This window comes from Zerene cesonia, unplaced genomic scaffold (genome assembly GCF_012273895.1).
Source record: "Zerene cesonia ecotype Mississippi unplaced genomic scaffold, Zerene_cesonia_1.1 Zces_u010, whole genome shotgun sequence".
NCBI classification, from domain to species: Eukaryota; Metazoa; Arthropoda; class Insecta; order Lepidoptera; family Pieridae; genus Zerene; species Zerene cesonia.
The window spans coordinates 543,845-556,956 of record NW_024045140.1 but is presented as its reverse complement, the minus strand read 5'-3'; the positions used below and the strand labels follow the sequence as shown (position 1 = coordinate 556,956).

At 36.7% G+C, this 13,112-nt stretch overlaps 1 protein-coding gene across 2 annotated transcripts; it reads left to right on the top strand.

Moving 5' to 3' along the window:
- Window positions 1-934: 934 nt before the first annotated feature.
- Window positions 935-10,791, top strand: LOC119839245 (S-phase kinase-associated protein 2-like). Of its 2 annotated transcripts, XM_038365465.1 has the most exons (13): window positions 935-1,080; window positions 1,241-1,310; window positions 2,689-2,760; window positions 3,431-3,587; window positions 4,762-4,899; window positions 5,293-5,449; window positions 6,114-6,243; window positions 7,106-7,277; window positions 7,487-7,577; window positions 8,313-8,437; window positions 9,273-9,432; window positions 10,147-10,266; window positions 10,645-10,791. In XM_038365465.1, the coding sequence occupies exons 1-13, from the start codon at window positions 1,013-1,015 to the stop codon at window positions 10,709-10,711; spliced, it is 1,527 nt and encodes a 508-aa protein (XP_038221393.1). In that variant the 5' UTR covers window positions 935-1,012; the 3' UTR covers window positions 10,712-10,791. The 2 variants fall into 2 exon arrangements, with proteins under 2 accessions (XP_038221393.1, XP_038221394.1); XM_038365466.1 differs by lacking the exon at window positions 935-1,080 and having other exon boundaries at window positions 2,675-2,760.
- The last annotated feature ends 2,321 nt before the right edge of the window (window positions 10,792-13,112 follow it).

Below are 13,112 nucleotides of genomic sequence, written 5' to 3'. Positions count from 1 at the left end.
CATCGGCTGTACTAGGCAAACATGAGACGCAAGAACGTATCATGTTTACATCGTTTGATCGAATGTCTCATGCCCAAACTGCGTTACAATTTTATCTATAATATCTATTCAACTCCGTGACCTCGACATTTCCACGCAAGTCAATGAGTGTCTAATGCCTACGTGCGAATACCTAAGCCCAAGGACGTAAACAAAGACCATATGTTGTGAAATTCTAATAAAACTGCGCAATTGAAAACAAAACGTCCATTTTCACTTATCGACGCTATAAATAGATTTGTAAACAGCGTTAACTCGATATCCTTGATCGAAAACAAGAAAAAAGCGTTAGTCATAGACTGGACGACCATTGTTTGTATACAGATTCCACTTACCACTCAAATCTTCGAGGGTATTCAGCTTCCGAGCGGCCATTCTCGCCTTCTATCGATGCACTTTACTCAAAATTAACTTTTTCTAAGAAATTTTCACTTGAAATAAAAATTTCGAGAACTTTTGCGTAGTAGCTGCGTATACACGAACCGGACGAACGTTTTCACGGACGCCTTTGTTATGTTTTGAAATGCGAAATTTTCTTGTTGACAGTTTTTTTCTGCGTGGATATCTGACGATATTTTAGACCAATAGATACAGGATATGAAAATACTAATACCTGATTGGCCACTTTCGAGTGAAAGAGTACAAGAGGATGATTGCAATAATGAAAAAAGACAAAAATTCACATATAATCTTTTTTTTAGATAAATAGTAAATTATTTTCAATTACTCATAATGTTTATTAGATTAATTTTTAAAGGACAAGCTATTGAAATAACATAATCATTTTAAAAAATATATTCCAGTATATGGCAGCATTATAGCTCACTTCCGATAGTTTTATGGTCTATAATCTATTAGTTTTCTTGTCATTTAATTTCTATAGTCTATGTGATAAAATAGTAGGTATTTATTTTTGTGTTGCAGTGATGTTGTACGATTAATAAGTCGTAAAATAATATATTTTAACATAATAATGAATGCTAGTGTTGATACAGAAGATTGCCAAGCATTGTCAGCAATAGACGAAGTTGAAAGTCCGCGGTGAGGATACGAATTCATTCATAAAATCAGTGCTGCATTTCACTTGTTGCTGACAGCTGATTTTGAGCGCCAAAGTTGAAAGGCGCGAAAATATTTTAACGTGTCATTTATTATTAAAATAATTTTACCGTGAGTTACTAAGGAAATCGCTTGGTTTTAGGAAGCGTATGCGTTTAGACTCGTCGGCGCGCAAAAGCTGGAGCATGATGGACCGTAAAACTGATACAGAAGTAAGTTTTTCTTAAAATATACGATATTTTTCTACCATACCATTTTTGGTTATGTCTTCTCATTTTTCGTGCACATTCAAGTCAGAAATAGATGAGGTTTTTAACATCATCCACGAATAATTAGTGAAGAAATCACAGTTAATTCTAAGTTTAAAAAAACACGTGAATTCAACGCAATAGCTGAAATCGGAGACATAACGGTAACATTTCGGAAGTAATTGAAGCTTGACATGAGTGTAATTACTTTAAATCAAAGTTCTATATATATATCCCTTACTTATAACTTAAAATATAGCCAAGAGGTAATCATGTAATATACATCATCTGCATTTCACAATTTGCTTGGTCTTTAGTTTCATAAATTAATATTTAAAACCATATTAAAGTCCCTTTTATTTATGGTAACTGCATAATCGCATAAAAAGTATTATAACATTTTTATGCAATTTTATTCTCTGTAAATAACTCTCAAGTTATCACTGATAGAGTACAAGCAATATTTGCCCTTAGGTTTTTCAATCTGTATATATTGACTTGTACATTGCACAAAAACTGCTGTATTCAATCCATTAAGATTAACTTAGAATCCATAATTTGCCATGGAGATTATGTAGAGAACTGTAACTATGGAGGAATTCTGTTATCTATTTTGAAAACTATATTGTTATAATAAGCTGCTGTATAAACCAATACTACTGTATTGGTTTATGCAGCATTAAAAATATGTGGGCTAGTGGTTAGAACCTCAGACTTAAAAGTTTATAAATGTATTTTTTTTCCATTCCAAAATTTCTCATTAATAAAGCACAAGCTGCGCCCCACGGTTCCACTCGCGTTAGTTCGTATCCCGTAAGAATATCGAGGTGAAAAGTTGCATATATATTATTCCAGTTGTCCAGCTGTCTATGTACCAAATTTTATTGCAATTCGTTGAGTAGTCTTTGTGTGAAAGAGCAACAAACACACACACATCCTTACAAACTTTCGCATTAATAATATTAGTAGGATTTCAATGATGAATTGAATTTAACAAAGGTCACATTCCATTGATACAATATTGCAATCATTAAATTTGTTTTGTATTGGTTGTGATGGTTCTTAATCATCTCAATCAAATTTTTTTCTGTTCTTTCAAAAACTTCACTTTTCTACAGTACTTACATTAATTTATTCAAATATCAGATATCAAGATTCCTGTTTCATCCCAAGGGAGCATGTAATCGAGATAAAAAGTATCCTATCACCCAAGTCAATTCATACCCTGTCTGCATAGCAAATTTCATAAAAATTTGTTCAATAGTTTTAGCATGATTGTCAGACAAACATCCAAGCGAGAAACATTCACTTTTAATTTATAATATTAGTCTTATTACTTCAGGTATTACAAGAGATGGGTGTCAGTGTGTTAGAACAAGATGACTCTGAAACACCGTGTGATGCTGTTACTGCTGTAAGTATTCACAAAACATGGCCAATTTATCATTATGCTGATGAAACCATTGATAGACTTAGACTTTTTGTATGAACACATCGTCATCATCAGCCCATATATGTTCCCACTGCTGGGACACAGGCCTCCTATGAGGGTTCAGGCTGTAATCCAGCACGCTGGCCAAGTGCTGGTTGGCAGATGTCACATGTCGTCGAACTTTTGATTCTTGGATATGCCGGTTTCCTCATGATGTTTTCCTTTACCGTATTTAAGCAGTGGTGATGTTATCCACATGTGCAGATAAATTTAAAAGTCAATTTATTTCCTGTAGGCTCGCCCGGTCTCGAACGACGACTTATCGATTTTGAAGTACGCGTTAGTCTGTATCCTGTAGGAATATCGGAATAAAAAGTTCCCTACATGTTATTCCAGTTGTCCAACTGTCTACGTACCAAATTTCAGCTGGACAACTGGAATAACATATAGGTAACTTTTTATCCCGATACTCCAACGGGATACGGATTTACGCGGGTGGAACCGCGGGGCGCAGCTAGTTTTATTATAAAAGCGTGTACATTGTCTCAAAATGAATTTCATATAAATAACATTGCTATAAATTGTTCTTCTTGATTGATTGATTGATTGATTATCTTCTCTACGATGCCAAAAAACAATTTTCTTTTTCCAGACAAAATCACTAAAGCGCAAACACGACATAGAGAACGTTAATCCAAATATAAACAGTGTGACCTCACCGCGATGTAGGTACAGCCCCAAAATACCCAAAACCAGATGTAGCCCTAGCCCAGGCCCTTCGAAGACCAGTCCTAGGAGCTCTGAGAAAGGTAAGATCTAAGTTTCCATGTTTAATTTTGTTCGAAATATATCATTCGTATGTACGTCATGTTTGTGGGAGTCGAGCACGCTTCGGCACGAATTGGGCCAGCTCGCACCGGGGAAGTACCACACCCTCACAGAAAACCGGCGTGAAATAGTGGCATGCCACTGTGTTTCGTACGGTGAGTGGGGGAGCCGGAGGGTTTCCTCACCCGTCCTAGTCCATTCCTTCCTTCCAGTCGTTAATCCTTTCCTTTTCCCCCATAAAAGCGGGCAGCGCATTCGCAGAGGTACTACTTTTGCGAATGTTTATGGGCGTTGGTGATCGCTTACCATCCGGCGAACCACTATGCCCAATGAACCACGTTGCCCGCTATGACATAAAAAAAAAAATTCGTTTCAGTGTTCTTGACTCTTGTGAAATATTGATTTGCGTTCACACAGATCTGTCCATGATTATTAATTAGTAGCAGTCCGCCCCGGCTTCGTCCGTGGTACATATATAGCCCATAGCCTTCCTTAATAAATGGGCTGTCTAACATTGAAAGAATATTTCAAATCGAACCAGTAATTGCTGAGATTAGTGCATTCAAACAAACAAACTCTTCAGCTTTATAGTATATATAAAAGAAAGACATTGTCAAAACTAAACCAAATATAAATGGCACCATATACAAGGCACCAAATTCAGACTAACAAAGGAATCATCAATACTGGTTCACCCAGTCAAAAAGTCTGAGTTGTCTAACCCAAAAAGAAGCATGCCATTTAAAAACCTTCATTTTCAAGAAAGTCAGTTTAAAATTGTATAAAATTGAGTATTTCTATATATCTCATGTGTTATTCTGGTATATAATGGTATTCTGAATCGCGCAAGTGAAATGTTTTCGCTACAGACTATATTTACAACTTTCTAATATCATTCAATCGGGCCCTTACCGGCCAGTCGTGTAGACTGGGCGGGGATCCTCTTTCTCTCGACGGAGGAATCCCACCTTCCTTCCTCCACTGGCCACCACATTCTTTGTGTGTTAAAATAAATGGTTCTTTCTTTCGTTCTTTCTTCCTTCCTTTTGTTCTTCCTTTCTTTCTTTCTTTCACATTTCGTTCCCCGTGGGAAGGTCATAATCCCCAAACATTCCATCATTATGGTTTTTAATAAATAAATTTCTATATTTCCAGCGAAACCTCTGCAAGATGTGCTCGAAACGTCATTCACACAGGAGTATCACATAGACGAGGACACCCCCCTGGCCCAGATCTATGGGGGGTATGGGGCGTACACGGCTAGCAGTGGGACCAAGGGGAGTGCTAGTACACGTGAGTTCTTTTATGTCACAGCGGCCAGCTGAGCTGGTAGTTCACCAGGTGGTGAACGATCATCACTGTCCATGAACAGAGCAGAGGAAGTGCCTCTGCGATGTACTGCCCGCTTTATGGGGTAAGGGATAAGGAAAGGATTGATGACACAAAGATAGGAATGAGCTGGGACGGGTGAAAGAGTAACAAACTTACACATACAAACTTCCGCATTTATAATATAAGTCATCATCATCAGCCCATACATGTGCCCACTGCTGGGACACAGGCCTCCTATGAGGGTCCAGGCCATAATCCTCACGATGTTTTCCTTCACCGTTTACAGCATATTAGTAGGATATTGTAATTTCTTACAATCTCACACCGACACGGCCGCTTCCCTCCCATCCTCAGGTCTGGGCCTCGAAGAGCAAGAGATACTCGCCAGGAAGGAGAAGTTCGAGCCCAACGGGGCTGACACCTTCACGCTGCTCTCCGACGAGATGATACTCAGCGTGTTCAAGTGGCTGCCTAAGCGGACTCTGGCGCACTGTATGACTGTGTGCAAACGGTGAGTGTATCACTACACACACACACACACACACACACACACACACACACACACACACACACACACACACACACACACACACACACACACACACTTAAACGTTTATTGCGGTACTAGCTGCGCCCCGCGGTTTCACCCGCGTAAGTCCGTATCCCATAGGAATATCGGGATAAAACGTTGCCTATATGTTATTCCAGTTGTCCAGATGTCTACGTACCAAATTTCATTGCAATCGGTTCAGTTGTTTTTGCGTGACAGAGCAACAAACACACACACACACACACACACATCCTTACAAACTTTCGCATTTATAATATTAGTAGGATTAGTAGGAAGTAGGATAGTAGGATATTAGTAGGATAGTAGGATTTATAATATACATATATAGCCTTCCTCAATAAATGGTCTATCTAGCACTGAAATAAATTTTTCAAATTGGACCAGTAGTTCCTGAGATGAGAGCATTCAAACAAACCAAAAAACTCTTCAGCTTTATGATATTGGTATAGATTTAAACAATGCCAATAATAACTTTATTTTTCTTTGTAATGGATGAGTGAATGTATAATGTGTATTGTTAATGTTAAATTAATAATTGATTCTTATAATATATACTTTGTAAAAGTATCCTAAACATTTATAAATAAAATGTATATATTTTCAGATGGTACAGGGTCGCCTGCGACGAGACACTTTGGCAAAGACTAGATCTAGGCAATAAGACATTAGCCAAAGACGCCCTAGGCAGGATATTGTGTAGGAAACCTATTATATTACGACTGGCTAGTTCTGAAGTAAGTGTGATCATATGTTTATCAACCGACTTCAAAAAAGAAGTTTTCAATTTGGCTGTATATTTTTGTTGTTGTTATGCCTTTTTACTGGATTAGCCGATTTTTATGAATCTTCTTTATTTGAAAGCTGGTGCTGGTGTTGTTACAAATATTTCCATATATAACTAGCATCAGCCCCCGTCTTCGCTCGCATTCCAATTGTTAATCTGAATCGTCCTTAGATGTCCTTAAAATCGTTAGAAAATTACTAATTTTAAATATTCTACAAAATGTTTAAACTATGCTGCGACTCTTAGAAACCTATTCATATTTTTTATACTAGATAAATAAAAAACCAAAATATTTTATCATTGTTACAATGTGAAAAATTTTTAAAGAATAAAAGAAAATTTATTTGATACGGATTAGCAAAAAACGCGGGTTCGAATCACAGCTCGCAATTAATTTTTTCTATTCTTTCAAAATTTCTCATTCATAAAGCATTTCAATGCTATAAAACTAAACATTAAATAGTTACAATGTATTACTCCAACAAATATGTATATCAAAATTACATAAAGTTATCAATCAAACACAATAATAATCAATTGCTTGCTGTAATTTTTAAACCAACCCTTCTAAGAATTACTAACACAGAAAATAACCAATCATAAACATTAACAATCAACCATCAATCACACCAATGAATCAATCATTCCAGATCGGCGATTGGCACCCCCAATAACCAATCATAAACATTAACAATCAACCATCAATCACACCAATGAATCAATCATTCCAGATCGGCGATTGGCACCCCCAATAACCAATCATAAACATTAACAATCAACCATCAATCACACCAATCAATCAATCATTCCAGATCGGAGATTGGCACCCCACCACCGTGACAGCGACTAGAATACAATACTTAGACCTCAGCATGAGCTCTATATCCAGACAGACGCTGGCCAAGCTGTTGGAGAACTGTCCAGCACTGAGGAAACTTAGCTTGGAGAGCTTGCAGCTCGATGATGAGATAATGGCGTTGATTGGTGAGTGGGATTCTGATGGGATTATGGGATTACTATCCCATATTCAGAATATATGGTGTATTAATGTTATACAATTCTGAGTTTTCAATTAAAAATCCTATCCTACTAATATTATAAATGCGAAAGTTTGTGATGTGTTCCTTCATCCTTACAAACTTTTTCCCACAGCCAGAAAATTGTTAATTTATGTTTTAACATTGATTTTCCAGGTCGGTGCTCGAGTTTGGAAACCCTGAATCTAACAATGGCCCAGGGCATCACACCCGAGGGTCTGAAGAGTTTGCTCCATGGATGTACTGGGTAAGCCCTAGTTTTTAATCATACTTATATTATAAATGTGAAAGTTTGTTTGTTTGTTCGAAAGAAAGAAAGAACCATTTATTGAACTCCACGTAATTGCAATTTAAATAAAACAATAAAATTAAGACAACACATGTTTGTATGTTTGTCCGCCAATAACGCTGGAACTATTGAACGGATTTTGATGAAATTTTGTATACAGATAGGGCATGAGCTGACTTGGGTGATAGGACACTTTATCCACTTTTAAAACAGAACTCTTGACATTCGGGCGGAGCCGGGACGAACGTCTAGTGTGAAATAAAGCTAAGAAAGAAAGGAATAACCTCTAATGTGAGAGTCGAGCTCGCTTCGACACGAATAGGGCCAGCACGCACCGGGGAAGAATCACATCAAAATCTTTGCACCCAGACACAACCTCCATATTAGACCTACTTATTTAACCTCTGTTATTTCTTTTCTCATTTATATGTTTGTTTGATATATTTTTTCTCATTTATATGTTTGTTTGTTTGTTTGTCCATAAAAACATGTTTTTCTCTCTTAATCAAATACAGTCGAAATAGGAACCTATTGTCTTTTTTCTCAGTTGAAAAACCTTTTTGGTTGTCCATTATGTCATTTTTTTGTTGTATTATTTTATGTTTATGTATGTTTACCTGAATAAATAAATGAATAAGCTCATGTTTATATACATTATAATATAATTAAAATACATGTTTGTTCCCCTTCCAGCCTTCAATCGCTGAACATATCTTGGTGCAATTTAAACGAAGAGGCGTTGAACATTCTAGTTAATTGCTTGCCAACGAAGCTGCAACGGCTAAATCTGAGTGGAGCTAGGATCATGAGTGACGACTGTGAGTATTTATAGGAGAAACTGCGGTTTGGGGATATATATCTTTATATATACTTAATTATAAAGCTGTTGAGAAATTTTGAAAGAATAGAAAAAATTTGATCACGAGGCAGGATTCGAACCTGCGTTTCTTGCCTAACCGTAGCAACGCCTAGCCTCTCGGCCACCCGTGATCCTGCCACAGTAATCGAATTTCTTCTACTCTTTCGGTTTCATGTGCCTAAGGGGCACCTCACGCCATCTATTGAGATGATTAAGAACCATCACAACCAATACGAAACATTATTTCAATGATTACAATATTGTATCGATGGAACGCGGCCTTTGTTAAATTTAATTTTTAGTTTTATAGCATTGAAAGGCTTTATAAATGAGAAATTTTGAAAGAATAGAAAATCAATTTCTTTCAAAATTTCTCATTTATAAAGCATTTCAATGCTATAAAACTAAAAATTAAATTTATAAAGCTGTTGAGAAACTACTGAACGGATTTTGATGAAATTATAGAGATAGTATAGAGACAGGGTTGTTCCGACTTGTTCTCTATATACTTGATTATGAAGCTGTAGAGAAACTACTGAACGGATTTTGATGAAATTTGGTATACAGACAGGGTATGAGCTCTGATTTGGGTGATAGGGTACTTTTTATGCCGATTAAATGCTCCCTTGGGATAAAACAGGAATCTTGATATCCGGGCGGAGCCGGGACGAGCGTCTAGTATGTCTATATATACTTGTGTGGGTGTGTGTGTGTGTTTTTGTTACAAATATATCTTAACCCAAGTTGAAACGATTTTCGTATTGAAATAAACAATGTCCACGCGACGTGCGCAGGCTGCGCGCAGCTGGCGGCGCGCTGCGGCCGGCTGGTGGAGCTGGACCTGTCGGACTGCGCGCAGCTGGGCCGCGCGGCGCTGCGCGCGCTGCTGCCGCTCGCGCGCCTCGAGCACCTCGCGCTCAGCCGCTGCTACCTGCTGCCGCCGCACGCTCTCACGTGACTCTCTCTCCCTCTCTCTCACACACTCTCACTCTCTCACACACACACACACTCACTCTCACACACTTTCACTCTCTCCCACACTTTCACTCTCTCTCTCTCTCTCTCTCTCTCTCTCTCTCCCACACTTTCAATCTCTCTCTCTCTCTCTGACTGTCAATCTCTTCGCTCCCGGATATACGACTACGAAGTGCTGTCAAAATCGGTTCATGAAGTTGGTAGTTATGGGCTAACTGGCTAGGGACGACGCGTTCTAAGAGAAAGCAGGTTACAGAACAGCTGGACCGCCGAAACCGACTTTCGAGTTGACGAAGTCATAATCGGTTCATCTGTTTGAAAATTATGGGCTAACTAGCTAGCTAGAAAGCTAATATAGTATTACTACATTAGATATTAAACTCTTTCCACTAAAGTGTTCGAAACGTCAAGTTAAACAATATAATGAAAAAATCGCGTTTTAAATCAGTTAAAGTCTTTATTTTCTAAAACGCTAAAAATCTATCTATCTATACTAATATTATAAAAATGAAGAGTTTGTTTGTTTGTTCGTTTGAACGCACTGCTCTCAGGAACTACTGGTCCGATATGAAAAATTCTTTAAGTGTTCGATAGCCCATTTATTGCTGAAGGCTATAGGCTTTATATACCATAAGCGAAGCCGGGGCGGATCGACAGTTAGTATTAATAACATGAGGCCTCGTCACGTTGCAGCAAGCTGAGCGGCATGACGGCGCTGCAGTACCTGGAGGTGTGGGGGATGCTGCCGGCCGCGTCGCTCAGCGCGCTGCGGGCCGCGCTGCCGGCCATACAGATCAACCAGTTCATGTTCAGGTGACGCACCCGACTGAAAAAATAAACACCCAAGTCACCTACCCCCCACCCCTTCCAAAAACACCCAACTCACCTACTCCACCCCCTATCCTACTTCCTACTAATATTATAAATGCGAAAGTTTGTCAGGATGTGTGTGTGTTTGTTGCTCTTTCACGCAAAAACATCTGAAGCGATTGCAATGATATGTGGTACGTAGACAGCTGGACAACTGGAATAACAAATAGGCAACTTTTATCCCGATATTCCAACGGGATACGGACTTATGCGGGTGGAATCGCGGGGCGCAGCTAGCATATATATTATATAGATGTGTCTTATTGATTGATTGTGTCCTTTGTATCTTGATAAATGCTTAATGTATTGTTATAATTGCAGCGCGATCGCTCGCCCCACAGTGGGGGCTAGGCGCACTTCGATATGGGGACTGCGGACCAGAGACTGAACTAAATTAGTGGATTTTTAAGTGTTTTCTAAAAGAAGTTTTAGTGAACGGGCCTTGGAGTTAAATAAATCGCCTATGTATTTATGGGGTAATTCGTAAAATTTCAATTTATCACCGGTTTTTTTTTTTGCTTAAAATCTGCTTCATCTAGGGGCCTTAACGTTGAACATATGATAGTATAGACTACAGATATGTCCTACTAATATTATAAACGCGAATGCTTGTAAGTATGGATGGATGTTTGTTACTCTTTCACGTAAGTAACTCCTGAACATGTTGATAACTGGACAACTAGAATAACATATAGACAACTTTTTATCCCGATATTCCTACGGAATATAGCGGAATGTAACTTACGCGGGTGGAAACGCGAGGCGCTGCTAGTCTATCATAAAGCGTCCTTTAATAAATACTAGCTGTCGCTCGCGTGATGTGAGAGTTTTTGAAGTAACAGCTGATCACATTTTTAATAAAGCGCCATCTATCGGAATTTATAACTTTCAAAGTGATTCAAGTGCGCATCATAATGATTCTGATTAAGTAGTCTATCTTGGTCTCTAGCCTCCTATATCCAGACTTTTCTATGTCAATTTTGTTATTCAATTATTTCAAAAAAGTCAATTTTGTTATTCAATTATTAAATTCGATTATTTCAAAAAAGGTTGGTATGTGGAACATAATGAAAAAAAAAAAGCACAGAATAATAAAGAAATATATAAATAGAAGTAGTGTTGATATTTTCATTTGAATTGTCACAGATTTAGAATTACGTTATTCGTTCAAATGGTTCAATTTTGGAACATTAAAAAAAACTGTCAGTAATTTTCGAATGAAATTTATTCTTCTTAAAAACGAATATTAATACATATTTACTCTGCATAATAGAAAGATTTAAATGATAGATGATTTTTTTGGTTAACTTTTTTTTAAACCGTTTTTCGACTAATCTAAGGCCCAGATCACAGTGTTACTCTTGAATTACAAAATGGCGCGAAAACCAGACTGCATTTAAATATAATAATTATAATATTATATTATAGTGAAAACATCATATTAAGTGCTATAAAAATTTGTAAGCACATTAAGAAATTGATTATGGAAGGTTTTACTCTCTTGTAAACTCGATTTTATTAAAAAACTCGGGCCTACCGATTCTTCAGTTTGAAAGATTTTCGAATCGGTGATGTTATAGTTAACAAGATTCGTTCAACTTTTACTACTATTTGAAGTAAAAATGTTTTTTCAGGGTTTGTATATTATGATTAAAATAAAGGTGCTTAAAGTTGTTTTTTTGAATGTCACGAAAAAACGATTGTACTTGTAAATTATTATAGATTAAGTTATTGTATTAATGATCAAATAAAAATTTATTATCAAATATTACAAAGTGAGTTTTATTTTACTTCATTACCGTGGTGGGTTTCTTTGGTATTGAATTGATTAATTGATATTTTGAAATACCACAAAAATATTACAGATATATGATATTCTACAAAATCTATTGCGACTATAGAAAATATGTCTGTTTTATTGAATCACTAATTTTTTCCCGCGGCTTCGCACGCGTTAAATTCGGAGCAGTTTAATAGATGTTATTATACATATGAACCTTCCTCTTGAATCAATCTATCTATTACAAAAAACCCACCAAATCCATTGCGTAGTTTAAATATTTAAGCATACATAGGAACAGGGAAAGTGACTGTTTCATATTATGTAGTGATATACAAGAAGCTTTTTGTCTATGGAAACTTCTACATGGCTAGGATAATCAAAACAAAACAGGTTTCAGGTAATTTCCTTAAGTATTTTAATAAGATCATGTTCCCTGCAATTCATATAAATTCAATTTAAATTTAAGAAATCTATATTCAAAAGTGAGGTTCAAGGATAAGAAAAGTAAAAGAAATAAGCACATACAATTTGATTTGGTTGAATTAGGTTGTTATTACAATAAAACCACATCTCCTTAGATATTAATATATTCACAGATTAAAACTAAAATTAAAAACTCACGGGAAATATGAAATCATATAAAATAAATGAGAACACACACACAGAACCTTAAGAAATCAAAATTTATTGTCCTTAAATCCCCCTTTTAATCACAAAAGATTATGAAGAAAACAAAGAAAACATTTCTTGCAATTTTTATAGAGGCAATACACAGTATATTCTTCTTCTTTTTCTTTAGTAGCAATTCCAGATCCCATCGGACACGGATTCTACCAAAGTCAAGTTTTGAACAGATTATTATCAGGAACTCTATACTATCATTTAGAATGTATGTTATTGCTTGTATTAAGCGTACTCTGTGCTAAGGAATTCAATTTTATTTTATGAATGGCAGTGCTGTGTTGCCACAATTTTGCCAATGTCACGTTGTGGATAGTTTTACATC